The sequence below is a fragment of the Panthera tigris genome, chromosome C1 (genome assembly GCF_018350195.1).
Source record: "Panthera tigris isolate Pti1 chromosome C1, P.tigris_Pti1_mat1.1, whole genome shotgun sequence".
NCBI lineage: Eukaryota > Metazoa > Chordata > Mammalia > Carnivora > Felidae > Panthera > Panthera tigris.
The window spans coordinates 87,264,916-87,283,587 of NC_056667.1; the positions used below are offsets into that span (position 1 = coordinate 87,264,916).

The 18,672-nt window shown below is 35.2% G+C and overlaps 1 protein-coding gene across 2 annotated transcripts in view; it reads right to left on the reverse strand.

The window, feature by feature from the left end:
- COL11A1 (collagen type XI alpha 1 chain) overlaps positions 1–18,672 on the reverse strand; it is a 224,562-nt gene that overhangs the window by 180,023 nt on the left and 25,867 nt on the right. For both annotated transcript variants that reach the window (XM_042998029.1, XM_042998028.1), the window contains exons 5-6: positions 9,083–9,250; positions 2,652–2,865 (exon numbers count right to left, since the gene is read on the reverse strand). In XM_042998029.1, coding sequence (XP_042853963.1) covers positions 2,652–2,865; positions 9,083–9,250 — 382 coding nt within the window. The remainder of the gene's footprint in view (positions 1–2,651; positions 2,866–9,082; positions 9,251–18,672) is intronic.

Here is an 18,672-nt window from a genome sequence, read left to right on the forward strand (position 1 = left end):
TAATTTTTTTGTTCTGTTTTTGCTCTAGAGATCCCCTGAGATGAACTGTAAAAGGGTATGTCTACTTATTGAATGACTGCTCCATCTGGAACGACTGAACGTTCTAATTGTAAAACACAATGTGCTTCTCTGTCTTTATTCACATTTATTTCAAGTGCTTTCGTTTTCTTTTTCCACTTTAATTTCAAGACAGTTATAGATCACTACTGTGGGCAGGATCCAAAACTGAGACACAATATCTCTCCTTCTTTCCAGGGTTGGCAGGAAGTGGGAACACTGAAAGAAAGCATAGTCAATGCATGTGTGGAATGAGAGTCTCAATTCACTCTGAAGCTACTGCTCCAGCTAATTCAGGGCAGCGATGACAGGCTTAGGGGGTAGACATGGCCAGCTCTGTGGAAACATATATACCCTAATCTTACTATAAAATGGTGGGTTTTATTAACACTATCTGGTGCTAACATAAACCACTGAGTGAACGTCATTTGGATTTTGCAAACCACTCTGGTTTATATATTTTTTTCCAAATGAAAAACGCTAGATTAATATTGCAGAAGTGTCTAGGACTACATCCATAAAATAAAGTACCTAAAAAGTTGCAGGAGCCTTCCTAAAATGTCTGTTTCATGTGACTTGGCATGGCTACTGATGAGGACCAAGTATATTTCCATATACACTTAATCTTTGGTCTTTCCATAGCACATTCAACTAGCATAGGCGTCTGCTTAGTTTGAATCAAGCAAAGATTTATTTTGGAGCCACTTAATACTGTGAGAGTAAAATTTACACATATTTCTGCCAAGAAGCCTGTGTCTTAACTTAAACCATCTCCACTATTGTAAGTATGTGCTTTTCATTAACAGAAAATAAAAATGAATTCAATTGTTAAAAGTTGATTAGGACTCTAAACTTGACCTCATTGTTGATTAATTTCAGCTCTGATAATAGTGATATGTCATAATCATGGTATCATATGTAATTATCAAAATATGAAACCATTCTTAATTATTCTCTTTTTTGTACACAGTACATTCACATCATCAGAAAATCTTTTATTCAGTGTATATACAGAATCCAGTGTGTCTCAACTACCCAATCTAGAAGCTCTCTCATCTAGACTCCTTAATGGTCTCGGCTTCCACTGTCATGCAACTGTGTAGTGACCATTTTAAAACACAAGTCAGATAAAGTCTCCTTGCTAAAAACAAGGTATTATTCCCAGTAAAGCTGAAGTCCTTACTCTGCCTCACAGGAGTGTCCTCTGGCCCGTCGACCTCACGCCCAACTTTTGCTTTCTCACTCCCTACACTCCAGCCACATTGCTGGTCCTTTGCACATGTTCTTCACTCAGCCAGAAGTGCTCTTCCTCCCTATCCCCACATGGCTCACTCCTTCACTTTCAACATGACTTTGCTTAGTGCAACAATATCAAAGAGATGCTTTTTTGAAAACACCATCCCCTTAAATTCCTTACCCTGATTTATTGTCATAGCATCACTTTTCATATTCATTATTAAGGATAGTATTTAAATTCCTCATAAAAGCCTAGTTTTTCCTGCTACAAAGATGAAGTTTTCTCCATGGTCCTGACAAAGATACATTGAGCGTGGATTTTTTTTTCATCTGCATGGCCATTTCCTTCCTACATTTATGACTAAATGTCATATTTCAGATCAGGCTAATTTTAGAATCCTAGATTCAGCAATAAAATGCCAAGTAAATTTAGCAAACATTTATTTGTATTTAGCTGTTCCCTAAGTGAAAGGCAATGTTCACAATGCAGAATTCAGAATTCAGGATGATTTTCAGAAGAGTATGATGGTTACTATCAAGTCTAACTACCTCCGCCACTTTGAAAATATATGATCTCAGGCAAGTTACTTACACTTTCTGTGCCTTGGTCCCCTATTCTGTAAAATGGGTTTATTAACATTATTTTCTTCAAAGAGTTGTGAAAATTAAATGAGTTGACTACGTATAAAGTGCTTCAAACAGTACATAGCCCATATCAAGCATTATGAAAACTTCTTATGATTGTCAATATTAACATGCTTGAAAAAAAGGCAGGTCAAGTCAGGTCATTCCTCTGCTCAAAAAGTCTACAGTGACTTCCCATGTCACTCAAGATAGAACCCAAAGTGTTAGACCCATCGACAAAGTGTTATACCATTTGGCCTCCCATGGCTCATCCTCATCATCCCACTCTGCTCCTGCCACGTGGATATCCTTGACATTGCTTAGACAAATCAGCCACACCTGGAATCAGAGGCTGTGTATTTGCTTCCCCTCCTCCTGGAATAGTATATACTATTAGTTAGTATAATTAGTTAGTATACTATTAGTTAGTATATAATAGTATATACTATTAGCAAGGCATGCACCCCAGATTCTTCACCAGTCACCTTCTTAGTGAGATTTTCCCTGATCTCAATCCTTAAAATTGCACCCTCCACCACCATCTCTTATCTTCCTCGTTGTCTACCCAGACTGTAAAAGAAACTATGTGCAATTAGGTATTTTATTGTTTTGTTCATTGCCGTATCTCTAATCTCTAGAAAAAACTGCTTCATACTTTATGAATATTTGTTGAATGGTTAAATGAAATAATTGCTTTCAACATGGTGAAAACATTGAATTATTGTGTTACTTACTTCCCGTCAGCGATGTTAACGGTTCTGAAGAGGGGATAGTCTTCAGGGGCAGGTTTTCCAGTGTGGTCTTCAAACAGGAAAACAGGTGATCTCCCAACCTCAACACCAACTTGCTGAATACCATGCTCATTATATATAGATAAAAGGAAAGACTGAATTCCTTTTTTGGGTTTTATTGTAAATAATATTGAAAAATCTTCTGGAAAAGTTCCTCCTGAGAAGAGAAGGCCAAAGGCTCAGAAATGTCAAATTCCCAAATTATTCCTGGATCACCCTAATTTTTTAACTTCTTAGGTGGCCTTAATGAGTCATGTTGATTAGAAGGGGCACATGCACCCCAATGTTTATAGCAGTGCCATCAACAATAGCCAAATTATTAAAAGAGCCCAAATGTCCATAGACTGGTCAATGAATAAAGAAGTGGTGCGCGCTCTCTCTCTCTCTCTCTCTCTCTCTCTATATATATATATATATATATATATACATACATACACAACAGGATATTACTTAGAGATACAGAAGAATGCATCTCGTCATTTGCAACAACACGGATCAAGCTAGAATGTGTTATGCTAAGTGAAATAAGTCAAACACAGAAAGAAAAATATCATATAATTTCACTCATATGTGGAATTTGAGAAACACAACAGATGAACATAGGGGAAGGGAAGGAGAAACAAGATAGAAACAGTGCGGCAAACCATAAGAGACTCAAACACAAAGAACAAACTGAGGGCTGCTAGAGGGAGGTGGGGAGGATGGGTTAAATGGGTGATGGGCATTGAGGAGGGCACTTGTTGGGAAGAGCACTGGGTGTTACATGGAAGTGATGAATCCTGGGATCTACTCTGGAGACCAAGACCGTATACTGTGTGCTAAGTAACTTGAATATAAATAAATTTTAAAAAACAAGTCATGTAAATTCAAATAGTAATAACAACACAGATTAAAAAACAAATGGGAAAGGGACGATAATAAGCTTTCTCTGAAATAAATGTCCAAGCTATATTCAAATTTTAAACCTGCTCATTTAAAGCACAATGACTATGTAGAATTCAACTCAAAGTTAGGAAACAATATCAATCATTTTTCCAGGACAATATTAAATGCACAATAAGAACTTTTAAAATAAAAAAATACCACTTTGATCTAAGATTTGTGTTTTCGGCCTTCTCTAATCTGTGGCCATACACCCTCTCTTTAAAGAGGCATCGCAAGGACACAATATATGAAGGTATTTTTTTGTCATCCATTAAAAGCTAAAGAGTTTCTCATCAGTTTTTCCTATCACACAAAAGGCAATTTCATCAATAAAAAGCTTATAGCATTATAAATCTGAACTATCAGATACTTGGTTAATTTGATTCTAAATTCAAGAGGGCAAACTGTCTTTTTTTTTTTTTTTTTTTTCTTTTCCCTCTTACCACTATACTCTAAATATCCAGCATGGGGCCAGATCTACCTAAGTGCTTAGTAAGTATTTATTAAGTAAACACATCAGTTAAATGACTATCACAAATATTTCTCAGATAGTTAAGCAATGGCTGCTTGTATATGTTTTATAAAAACATTGCATGTTAAATTTTGCATTTTACTCTTCAAAAATACTTTTACATATATATCTTATTTGAGCCTCTATCTACCCTGGAATAGAAGTAAAACAGGCATTATAATTCAAAGGATGAGATTATTTCAGCTAAAAAGTATTCTGTGTGCAAAACTTGTGTATATGTGCGTGTGTAATCAGTGATATCTAGGACAACACCAGGAGCTTCCATATTCAATCCATTCATTCTAAATTCTATTCTACACGGTAGTATAAAATAATAAAAATACTCTGAATATGACTGCCACAGATTCAAATTCAAAAGATTATAGGACACCAGCAATTCTAAAACTTTATTGGAATAGGAGAAATGTTTGTGTATAAAGGTATCTTACATCAATTCACCAAAACACTATTTATAATCCTCAAATATTAAAATAGCCTGTAATGGTTGGGACAGGCTAAATAACATATAAAACATCTGCATATGCAGTGTTTGTAGACACTTAAAGTAGTAGGAGACATTTTACGAAATTGGAATTATTTAAAATGTGGAAATTAAAAAAGAGTATGTCACAGAGAAAGCAGTCAATTAATGTTAGGTATTTGGTTCTATAATATCTACTTATATCTGTATGTATTTCTATATCTTTATCCATACGTATCTATATCTACATAGATAAATAGGTATCTCCAAACTAAAAAGTATTTATTTAAAATTATTAATTTTATTTTTAAAAATAATTTACCAAACAACTTTGCCATATCACAAGTAGGTCATAAAAGCTTTGCTATCACATCAAAAATTATTTAAATATAGATATAGTTTTGTTTCATTAGGTGTCATAAAGACATCCAATTTTATTTGTATATAAATCAACAGAAGAAAGATAATCATATAAATAAAATAGAAAAGTAATAAAAAGTTAATTAATAAAACATGTTTTACCTGCTTATACTATAAATAAAAATCTAGGTAGGTAATCAGCCTGCTATTGAAGAAGCTCTATGGCCAAATTTTTCTTCAAATAAGTAGCTCAGAATGTTGAGAATCACAGGAATTCTTTCCCTAAATGTACCTCAATTTTTCAAATATCTCCTACATTGAAAAAAAAAGATGCTAAAATATTATGAGCTAGGGGAAAACAATTATTTTTTTTCCATTTTTGCAAAACCATCATGAATTAATGTCTACATAGAGACATTTAGGGAAAAAAGAATTCTAGGAAAGAATATATTCATATAAGATTAAATAAATTATAACAAATTATAATTAATGATCCAATTTGTACAGAACGACTTTTGAAATTGTCATGTGCTAACCACTAATGAGTAAAATCTTTCAATTATATAAGTATTTCCCAATTAAAAAAATTTAATGTTTATTTTATTTTAGAGACAGAGAGAGAGCATGAGTGGGGGAGGGGCAGAGAGAGACACACACAGAATAGGAAGCAGGCTCCAGACTCTGAGCTGTCAGCACAGAGCCCAACGTGGGCTCTTGACAACCACAAGATCATGACCTAAGTGGAAGTAGGACGCTCAACTGACTGAGCCACCCAGGCACCCCAAAGTATTTCCCAATTTCAAATTAGGCATTAAGATTATAATTATAATCTTTATGCTATGACATTTGAAAAAGAGAATTTAGCTACCTAAAAAATCATGACTTGATGTCAAAATGTTCAGTCTAACCTAGGCACCCCACCTTAGTTTCTTCCCTATAAAACACTAAGCAAAACTGTCGATAACTGACTATATGTATCAGAGAGAATTCATTATGATATTACTTCAACAACAGGAATGCAACCACTTACTATGTGAAATTTTATCTCAAATAACAGTGATCAGTATACATGATAAAATAAAATGTGAAAATTTCAACTTAAATAATTTATGTTTTGAAATGTATAAATGTAAAGTAAAAGCATCCACTCTGTTGAATGACTGCTGTTAAAGAAAAAATACTATTACTACTTTTGATATGCATGTAAACATAAAATCATACATATATAATAATCATAATTCACACTGAATATATCAAATTCAATACTGATTCTTAAAATGGGCTTTTAATATCAATAGATAGTGCATGCATAAATAAATTTTATATAGAAAAGTCACAAAAATTCATTATTTGATTTTAATTTTCTCAAATTGTGGTTAATATATTTCCATGTGTCATATGTCTCCCTTTAACTAAAATACCTTTTTGATGCAGCTTGGTGGTCAGCAGGATTTTGAAAATGAGGAGGGAAGGCCATTTTTGCATAGTGAGAAAGCTCACTTAATCTAAAAGAGACAGAGACTGTCTCTCAGCTTCACATCATTCACTGGTTCTGTGATTATATTGAAATACTTTACATTTCTAACACCTAATCCATTACTTGGGCTTAAATAGTCTTCTCTCCAGATAGATATGAAGATAAAGATCAATATACACAAAGTTTCTTGTATAGCATCTGTCCCACAGCAGGTGTTCTAGAGAAGGCAGATAGAACTTGTAAATTATAGCTTCTATTCAGGTCACATGTACAGTGTTCTCAGACAGTTAAATTAAAGGTCTCAAATAAGGACTTTAGAGGGCATGTACCTTAATTAAACAGAATTTTGCAGTGACCATCTGATAACCCTTCAACCCCACCCCAATACTGAACTTTCCAATACTACTACTTACTTTTTTCATTAGAAAAGAAGTCGCTATTATGTCTTCCCATAATGGAAGAAAGAGTATTCCAAATAATTTTTCAAAGATCTTTTTTACTCATTTGATAAAGAATAATATTCATTGTTTGGATGTTTTTAACTATGAAAATGTCACTCATCATTTTTATTAATTGCCGTTTCGCATTGTTTGACAGGAAGCTTTACCCAAATGGAAGATTAAGTTTAAATTCACTTGCGTGGGACGGGCGGATGAGGTCTCTATCAGAGGAGTCTCTTCCTATATGAAATAACTGTTTTGAGAATTATGTGCCTAAGCCACAATATTGTGAGAAGGGGGGAAAAAAAACCTTCAGTATAAATGAATATTGTTAACTCTCATGAAAGGAGAGCCCAGAGGCATATGTTATATTCTTTTCCACGGATAACAGAAATGATTGGATTAATCAAACTAACTACCAATTTCGAAGGCACAAAAACTGACCCTGAAGTGATGAACCAAAATATAAAAAATTAAAAATTAACATTTTGAGTATTTCTAAAGCTTTTCCATTAATGTATTTTTCCCTGTTTTTTTCTCTTGACAATTCCCATCCCTATCCTATTTCTGCATTGGAGTGCAGATAAATAGAAAAGCAACATTATTTTTACATTTGCAGCTTTTAAATTTGATTTTTAACATACTTTTATGGATTTAATAACTATTTTAATTTTTAATTCCAAAGTCAGAAAAATTGTGCATTGACATTCTTTGTATTTGCGGATTGTTGCTTTTGTCCATCACAAAGGATTGCAAAACAAGAAATATTTGGGAAAGATCAATGAATTAATCAAAATAAATGTGTTTGCAAAAATACTTTAAAATGTCCATCCATGAAAAATATATTGTTTTGTAGTTAGTCCCTTGATTTCTAATTTTTCTATTGTTAGAAAATAGTTTTTTTGTGAAAATAGATAATTCAAATCCCTTCAGGTAGGGACAGTGGAGAGGATTATATGAAGAATTTAAATGATAAATTATTTTGGGGTGCCTGGGTGGCTCAGTCAGTTGAGCATCTGAATTCAGCTCAGGTCATGATCTCGCAGTTCGTGGGTTCGAGCCCCATGTTGGGCTCTGTGCTGACAGCTTGGAGCCTGAAGCCTGCTTCAGGTTCTGTGTCTCCCTCTCTCCGCCCCTCCCGTGCTCATGTGCGCTTTCTTTGCTCTCTGTCTCTCAAACATAAATAAACATTAAAAAAAATAAACAATAACTTATTTCTGAGAGGATTCCAAAGCACTAAAAAGAAACACTTGATAGTATAGTGAATATTGGCTTTGGCAACAGACAAGACCTGGATTAAATCAAGACCCCTCGTAATATGGACAAGTCCAAGAACCTGAGTGAAATTCTATTTCCTCTTCCATCAAATAAGGATGGGAACACTCAATTCAGTACAGTTGTAAGAAAAAAATAACTGATGTGTGCAACAGCAGACTTGTAACAAGTTACTGTTTTGACTATGTGACACTCAGAAATTGTCAGTTCATCACTCAACTCCCTTTCCCTACATTATCATGATTGCAGATAATTAGTGTTATCAGGTTAATCAATATTTTCATGGAAAGAAATAATATTCACCAGGTATTTTTCAATACCATTACAAAAACTTTCCAGGTAAAGGTTTACAAACTCTCTAAACCCAGATCTCCTTATAACTGTGACATGGGGCTTTTACTCTATTTAAGAGAAGAACAGGATCCCAAAATAATACTGAATAATCTGTTTTATAATATATTCTAAAGAAGTATTTCTTTCAACAGAAACTTAAGTTAATTTCATAAAGACACTCACTAAGTATGTCTAAATCCACATGCCCATTCAAGCCACATGGGTAGTCATTATGGGTAAAACTGCCAGGTTATCCAGTGAATAAATTCTATAGGATTATATGCAAAAATGAGCTAGATATAATGTTGTTTTCAATTTTTATCATCTGGAAATAAAATGATAAATTATTAAATTTTCAAATAAACATATCTTCTGTGATTGTGTTGAATTAAAACTGGCAATTATTAAATCATCAGTTATTTCCATTAAGTCACCTTAGTGACCACAACCTATTCAGTGTCCTATATAGGAAAGAATTATATCTGCCCCAATAATTGTGCATTATACAGCATGATAAAAAGACACAAAATAATTAGCAAAGTAGTGACAGTTCTAGTAATAAAGTGAACATACCTGAAAATAATTGTTTTGTTGGAGCACTGAGCTGTGCTTGCTTTGAAACTCTGTAAGCAGTATCCGAACCTTTTGAATTCTTTCTGTTTGTGCAAAAGCCCGTTGTTTTTGATATTCCCTCTGGAGAATTGTGAAAATCTAGAGCTTTTAGTACATCGACTGGAGCAGCTGAAAAATAAATTAAAGGCAAAAAAAATTGAACAAATAATCTAGCATAAAAATGAGTATTTTTAAAAGAGAAAACTGTTTATTATTCTACTCTCAAATCTGTCACTTAACACATCTCCCTGTTATCTGGGTAGGAGACTGAGAAGTGGGGCAGCAGGTAAAATATAAACTAAAAAATTCTCAATACAAAATATCTCAAATCAAGAATATATTTGTGGAAAAGCAAACAGAAGATATTCATATTTTGGGGGGGATAAGCAGATTTAGAATTGAATATATAAAATATTTGTTACCTGGTATATATTACGTACTTAATATATAATAGAATATATGTAAATTTACAATCTGATGCATCTCCATTACAATTTATAAAGTCTTTAATCATTCTAAGTAATTTCACTATCTGGAGTTAAAGCGAAGGCCAGCATCTGGACATATTCCACTAATTTCTAATAGATTTACTATTCAACTATTTATAAGCTACATAAAGGTGATTTTCAAGGTTCAAATTCACAATGAACGTTATACATAATGATTGCAAAATGTGCAGTTACTAAGCCATATTGTACACACAAAGTTAAAAGTTGTTAAAAAGAATAGGTAACAAAACATGCCTATATTCTATTGACTTTTTGTCTTTATTCAAAAATAAAAATGTTCAGAGAAGGCTATGTGTTGGCCAATGTATTACTGAGCATGTCTGAGACATAAGTCCTTACTGCAAGTATATAGGTTCTAGTTCAGAAGTAAAAGAGATCACTTCTACCAATAGAAGTGAACCAATATTATTGATTTGAAAAGTTTTGATGTTAGTTAAAAAAACAAAACAAAACAAAACAGAATTGCTATCAAATTTCAAAATATGCTGGGATTTATAAATATACTGTTTCTGGAAGGACTTAATGAGAATGGGAATGGGACTGATTTTAGAATCAGAAAATATCATCACAATTCATCACGATCCATAAAGAGTGACCTGTAATGGGGTGTTGTTCTTTGAAAATTATGATTTCAGAGTGCCTGGGTGGCTCAGTCAGTTAAGCAACCAACTCTTGATTTTGGATCAGGTCATGATCTCACAGTTTGTGGTTTCGAGTCCCATGTCAGGCTCTGCAATGACAGCACAGAGCCAGCTTGGGATTCTCTCTCTCTCTCTCTCTCTCTCTGCCCCTCCCCCATTTGTGCATAGGCATACTCTCTCTCTCTCTCTCTCTCTCTCTCTCTCAAAATAAATAAACTTTAGGAAACTCTAAAAAATAAAATTATTATTTTTAACTATTTTTTTTATAATAACCACCAGTTCATTACAGAATACATGAATGAATGAATGAGTGCTTGTGAGCACTGTATACTTGTTCATTTCCTTAGTTAATTAAATTTTAGGGGCATTTACTTCCATATGTACAAATATACATGGATGAAGGTTTATATAATTTTCCTTTTAGAGTATAACAAGTGTAATTTCCTTTAACAATACTCTGTATACCTATTTTATCAAGCCTCTGAATGAAAGTCAACATACTATCCAGTATAGTACACATTCTTCCAAATTATTAAAAAAGAAGAGAAAAACATTCTCTTTATGGAAATCAGACAATTCAAAGGGATCATCAACTCTATCAAATATGACACTCTCTAGTTTAGCCTTGGAATACTTAAAAGAATAACAGCATTCAAGAACATTTTTGCTGTAGTCCTGCTTGTGATGGTCAATTATTTTAGGCCCATGGGGATAGTGGACGTTCTTAACTTTCTTTTCTCTTATCATAAAGTAAAAAAGAAAGTTATAATATTTTTAAATTTTTAATAATTTCTATTTTTTGAGGGAGGGAGCATGCAAGTGGGAGATGGGGCAGAGGGAAAGGAAGAGAGAATCTTAAACAGGCCCCATGCTCAGCACAGAGCCTGATGCAGGGCTTGATCCCACAACCCTGGGATCATGATCTGAGCTGAAACCAAGAGTTGAGACTCTTTAACAATTGAGCCACCCAGGCGCCCAAGAAAGTAGTAATTTTTAATAGCTTTCATGTCTAGAAAGCCTAATATGTGCCAGTCACTAAGCTAAGCTCTTTACAGACTTTTCAGAGCATATGTTCTTATCCCTACTGTGCAGATGAAGGAATTGAGAGCCAGAAAGCAAACTAAGGATACTCCTGAGATCTGGGCAAACATCAAATCTAGGCTCTTTCCACTTCACCACCTTCATTGCTCTACCCCATAAACAAAAACTTTGTAAAAGAAAGTTAAAACATAAATATAAATACTACAATTATCTTGAGACAGTTAATTGATTCCTGATGTTTATATTTGCTTTAAATTAAACACAATTTATGTTTCAGGGTCTAAATTCCTCTTAAAGAGACTATTTATAAAATTCATAGCATCTTATCTGCTTATTGTGTCTTATCTTCTTGCTCTGAGGCCATTAGCAAAAGTACATCTGAATAGGGTAAAGACTCAAGGACAGACATGAACACAGCTATGAAGGCTGTAATTCTATGAAGAAAATGATGCAGTCCCATGGTCATGGTCCCAACTGCTCATAGGCAAATAATAACTAAAATAAACTGCACATGCCTCCTCTCCAAAATATCTTTCCACAGGATGATCTTTTCCAAGAGTACAGATTTTGTCACACGTGCTTCTTCCTACTTTGAAATAGTATGATAAAAACACATTCCCTCTACAGGATTCAAAATAAGAGCTCTATTTTTAAAGCCTCACAAAATTCTTTATAGAGATGCATTATATGAAATAATTCATTCTTCAAAAATCAATTAAAAATAGGGACAAGTAAAAACCTAGATTTCAACTAGGTTTTTTTTATTTTTCTAAAAAGGCATATCAAGGGGCACCTGGGTGGCTCAATTGGTCAAGCGTCCCACTTTGGCTCAGGTCATGATCTCAAGGTTAGTAGGTTCAGTACAGAGCCCACTTAGGATCTTCTGTCTCACTCTCTCTCTGCTCCTTCCCCCCATAACTAAACATTTTAAACAATAAAATAAAGATAAAAAAGGCATATCAAGTTACAAAAAATGTAAAACCTGGTTAATCAAGTTTTAAAGTTTTTCCCTTCAAACAAACTAAATAATAAATTAAGCCACTTTGAAATCTGCCTGCTATTTGATTTCATAATCATAGCATTTAACAAATTCTCATAATAAGAATTCCATGGTTTTATACATACACACATACACATATACATATACACACACAGCAAAATGCTTCTTCATATTTTATTAACTGAATTGCAATTGTTTAAAGATTAAAAGCAGTAATTTGTTATAGCATAACTTGATATATGTAAAAAAGCAAAATTTCCATTTTCAAAGCAATTCTTAAATGCCCTTTATATTGGAATTGTTTTCTTGTTGCCAATAGCCGATGCCATAGATCATGATTAGAATTTCAGATGTGCCCAATCAGCACAATATTTTGTTAAACAATGTTTTTCCTGCCTTTTATTGTATAGTGTTGCAGTCTATTGAATGGGAGAATAAGATATCGGAGCCTAGTGCATTACTACAATAGCCATTTAACTGGTTTCCATGTCCTTTCTAATCATTCTACATACCACAACTTGAGCAAGTTTCCAAAACACCAGGCTTTATGTCACTCTGCTGCTTAAATTCCTTCAGTGAACCCAGTAACTTCTGGATGGTATGCACAGAACTTGCATATAAAATCCTGAAGATCTGAACACATCCAGTTGTCCTGCCTGTACCACCCCTAGTGTGGTATGCACCTCCATCATTTGTTTTTTTGTTTTTTTTCATTGTCATTTCCCCTAACTCCTTCCTCATTCAGCACTGTAGCTATACTGAACTCAGACTGGCCAGAACCCCTCATCTTCTTTCTCCTACCTCTGGGCCCTTGAACCCCATTTCCCCCGTCTGAAACACTTAGCTTCACTTCACCTGAGGAATACATAGGATATAAGTGATGTGTAATCTGCTCCAGAAAGCATTTCCTGTCTCCCAAAACTCATTTAGATATATGCTTACCTCTATTACAGCACTTTTCACCCTTGGTTTTAATTTTTGCCTATACTTAATTTTTTTTTTTTTTTTACTAAAACTAGAAAAGAACAGATATGTATACACACACATACACACACGTACATGAGCTCTATAAAATACTGGCTGAGTGTGAAACATGATAATGTGAAAATACATAGAAGCAACTTTCTCTGAAGTCTACAGGGCTCTCTTGTCTTGAAACAAAAAATTTGAGGGCCTACTATGTCTTTTTTATTATGTTCTGCTGATCTCTTAAACATCCCGACTCATTCATTGATTAGTCTGTCCCAAGTCTTTAATCCTTTCCCTCTGTTGCCTTCAGTGTCCACATGGATTACTGATGTAAAGGCTCACAATGCTTTGATTGTTTCATCTCTAATTAATTCCTCCTCTAAACTTCACACACTCCCATGACCAGTAAGGAGTAGATGACAGCGATACATAGTGTTGAAGAACTGGGATTGCTCTGAATCCCACCCCTGGCACTTAGCATATGTGTGATTTGGACTCAGTATTTAACTGCTTTGTCCTCAGTTTCTATATCTGTAAAATGAAAATAATAAAAAGTATTTAACTGCTTTGTCCTCAGTTTCTATATCCGTAAAATGAAAATAATAAAAATATTTACCTAAGTTTGTGAGCTGGCATTTGTGACAATGCCTTAGCACAGCGGCAGGAAAAATTATGCCTGTGGGATAAGACCTTTCTGACTATTTTTGTAAAGGTACATGACATAAGAATGTTTTTTTTTACATGGCTAAAAAAATTAAAAGAAGCATAATTTTGTGGCACAGGGGAATTATACAAAATTTAAATTTCAGCATCTACAAATAAGAATTTTATAATACTATAGCTACACCCAATCACTTATATGTTGCCCATAGCTGCTTTTGCCCTACAAGAGTTGTATAGCTGTGATAGAGACTGTATAGCTAACAGTAGCTGAAATATCTGCCATGTGGTCCTTTTAAGCTGAGTCCTAAAGGATGGGTAAAAGTTTATAAGCCAAGAGGAGGGTGACAGAAATATCAGATATGCAACACAGATACAAGACAGCATAGAGTACAAGGAAATGAAAGTAATCATAGTTGCCTGACAAGACATCAGCACTGAATAAATTTAAATGTCCAAATTCTCCCTGGGTGTATCATGGCTGCTGAGGACCTCTTGAGAAAAATCAGATATCCACCATGGATATTAAGAGCTACAATCTCCAAAGGAAACATCCACACTAACTCCTGTCTACTTCTCCTACCCCAAATGTTATGGTCCAGCTGAAATAAACTTCTCTTAGTTTCTAGAATATATTGTGCTCCCTTTCTGGGGATTTATTTTTTCAATCCTTCCTAAATTGGCTAAAGATAATTGTTTTTCAACCCTACTGTGACTAGAATTTCCTAGAGAACTTTTAAAACATAAGAATGCCTAGGTACTACATAAGAACTTATAACTAGAATGACTAGGTGAAGCAGGAGGCAGGGAGGGCAGGCATTAATGTTTTAAAAGTTTCCCAGATTAATCTAATGGGTAGCCAGGATTAAAGCCAGGTGGACTGAGACCTAATCAACCTTTTGATCTCCACCTAATCACTACTTCCTTCAGGAAATCATTACTTATCTCTCCCAGGCTTGGTTATATGACCCACTCACATGATCTCAAGTACCCTATACTCCCCTTGGATAACTCCACACTCTATTTTGTTTGCTTGCTTAATTATCTCATTTTCACTCAGGCACAGGGTATGTCTAAACTCCGTTACAAACTCATACCACCTAATTTCCCTCTCTCTCTCTGCTAAACTTATAATTTATTGTTTGATGTCTGCCTCCCCTAATAGATTGTAAACCCTCTGACAGCAAACATCAGCACTATAGATGTTCACTATAGTATTCATAAATAACATAGCAGCTGACACATAGTAAGTAATCAATAAAAGTACATTTAATGAATGAATGAATAAATGAATGACTGAGCAGCTACATCCTGCCTTAGAGCTAAAGTTTCTTTCTCACCAGTCTGAGAAGGAACATGAAGAGGGTTGGAAATGGCCTTTACAAACAGCACCTTGAAGTGCTTTCCAAATCAGATTGTTTCCATTTGATTCAAGTGTGGCAAGAACACAGTTCTCAAGTGGCCTTTGTAAAGTAGGTGCTTTCCCGCTTCTAGGGAGTCACTTACCTTACCTTGTACCTCACATCACAGGCCACATATGAGACATATTATAGGATAAATAAACATAAAACAAAACACAGAAAGAGTTATAAACCATCTCCCATCCAGTCATGGAATGCTTTGCTGCTTTAGATAAATATCAAAACACCAGGAGTGCTACTGTGTTTATGTGGTGGTGGAATGCAGGGTTGACAAAAGAAAAAGTCAGAGTCAAGTGACTATTATTATAATTTAACTATTACCAATACACTTCTCTACATCAAAATCACAAGAGCTCTTAATAAAGAGTCTAAAAGGTAGGATATGACAGGTGAATAGGCAACAGTTAATAACTTAGCTTCTAAGGCAGGAACTGCCCAACTTCTAATCCAAGTTTTTCCAACATCTAGTTCAATGTCTGGTCCAAGCATTTATTATCCCTGTGACTTTGGGTAACATACTTACGCCTCTAAGACTTAATTTCTCCAATTTAGCCTCATTTTGAGAATTAAATAGGATAAAGTATTTTAATCTTTGATGATAAGGTCTAACACATAGTAAGTCCTAAATAAAAATAGTATCTGAGTAAGAGCCAAGATGGCAGAACAGCATGGAAGATTTTTGTGTCTCGCATCCATGAAATACAGCCAGACCAACACTAACCATCCTATACACCTAGAACACTGATTGGAGGATTAACACAACAATCTGCACAACCTGAACCACAGAATTCAGCAGGTACGTGGCATGGAGAGGTGAACTTGGGGCAAGAGAAGCTGGCAGAGGGCAGGGAGCCACTTTTGTAGGTGGAGAGAGGACGGAGACTGGCGGGGGGAGGAATAGAATACGAGAAAAGCACCCCTTCCCAAAAGCAGCTGGAGAGAAAGTAGAAAATTGGAAACAGCCGCAGGGACTAAACTACAAAGGGAGAAAGGAGAAAGAAGAGGGTTTAAATTCCATTAAGATAGTAAACAAGGGGAGTGGAAACTCTGCAACTCCACAGCTCGATACCTGGTGGTGCTCTGGTGGGAAGGGCGAATCCCCAGGAACAGAGTGGGGTCCAGGAGGTTCTTGGGCCACATGGGGAAAAGAGGTTCCACTGTTGGAAGGACTTTTGGTAGAGACTGTTGAAGCCACCTGGTCCCAGCAGACCCCAGAAAATGGCCACATTCGCTGGTGCTGGAAACAAGGTCATTAAGGGTGAAGCCTGGTGCCAGATGTGTGTTGTGATTTTCCATAATCCCTGAAAAGCTGCTGCTACACTATCTGGCGAACTTTTTCTGGGGCGGGCTGGCACCTGGCCACAGTCTCGGGGCACTGGCAGCAGCAGGGTCCCACAAGCGTTCCTGGGTGCAGCCGACATTCGGCCATTGCTCGGTGAGACCCTCCCACAGAGGGGCGGAACGGGTCAAAGCCGCAGTCCTTCAGAATTAAGGGGCCAGGGAAAACAGCCGCATCTGAGACAAAACTAGAGAGAGAGGTACTGCCTGGGGCTTTGTCACAGACAGTGAAGAAGAGGGGAGTGGATGAAAGCTGAAGACAGAGGACCGGTGAATGATTGCTGATCCGGGAGAACAGACTGGGTAGCTGGCTGGCACCATTTTCACCACTTCCGCGCATGTGCATATACACCTACGAGCCCCACAACAATCCACCGCAGTAGGCTAGCAGCGCCATCTAGTGGAGAATAGAGCCGTTACACTGAGCCCCACTCAACTGGGCCAACCTTGCTCTTCAAGAACACAAGTCTCACCACCTACTTAGTTTATGGACTATAAAGAGCTACACAGTCAGCCATCTAGGGGAAAATGAAGTAATTTCAGTCCTATTTCAATCTGTTAGCAGGTACATCTATTCAATTTTTCTTTTTTTTTTTTCACTTTTACACTACTTTTCTTTTTCTTCAATACAGAAAGATAAAAAATTCATTTTTATATTCAATTTCTATTAAAAACTTTTTCTTTATTTTTTCTTAATTTTTTGTGCTTTTATGTAATTTTTTCAAATTCTATTTTACTTCTATCACTTTATCGTAGTCTACTACAGTGTATTCACTCTTTCAAATTTTCAAACGATTTCCATTTTTTCTTTTTTTTCTCTTTTTCTTTTCTATTCTTTTTCTTGAATATAGAACAAGAAAATATTCATTTTTATTTTTAATTTATATTAAAAATATTTTCCTTTAATTTTTTCTACTATATTCTTTACTTTTGTATAAATTTTTTTAAATTCTATTTTACTTCAATCATCTCATTTTAATCCCCTTCAGTGTATTCATTTTTTGAATTCTCAACCGATTTCCTTTTTTTTTCTTCCCCCCTTTTTTTTTCTCTAATATGTCAAACCACTGTCAACACCCAGACAAAAACACACCTAGGATCTAGCATCATTTATTAGATTTGTGTGTGTGTGTATTGAATTTTTTAATTTTATTATTTTTTTAATTTTAATTTTTTAATTTTAATTTTTTCTACTTCATTAATTCCTTTTCTCCTTTCAAAATGATGAAACGAAGGAATTCACCCCAAAAGAAAGAGCACGAAGAAATAACAGCCAGGGATTTAACCACCAGATACAAGCAAGATGTCTGAACCAGAATTTAGAATCACGATAGTAAGAATACTAGCTGGAGTCAAAAATAGATTAGAATCCTTTTCTGCAGAGATAAAAGAAGTAAAAAATAGCCAGAATGAAATTAAAAATGCTATAACTGAACTGCAATCACGGATGGATGCAGCGGCAGCAAGGATGGATGAGGCAGAACAGAGAATCAGTGATATAGAGGACAAACTTATAGAGAATAATGAAGCAGAAAACAAGAGGGAGATGAAGGCAAAAGAGCACTAATTAAGAATGAGAGAAATCAGTGACTCATTAAAAAGGAACAACATCAAAATCATAGGGATCCTAGAAGAGAAAGAGAGAGAAACAGGGGTAGAAGGGTTATGTGAGCAAATCATGACAGAAAAGTTTCCAAACCTGGGGAAAGACACAGACATCAAAATCCAGGAAGCACAGAGGACCCCCATTAGAGTCAACAAAAACTGACCATCAACAAGGCATATCATAGTCCAATTCATAAAATACTCAGGGAAGGAGAGAATCATGAAAGCAACAAGGGAAAAAAGTCCCTAACATATAAGGTAAGACAGATCAGGTTTGCAGCAGACTTATCCACAGAAACTTGGCAGGCCAGAGGAGTGGCAGGATATATTCCATGTGCTGAATCATAAAAATATGCAACCAAGAATT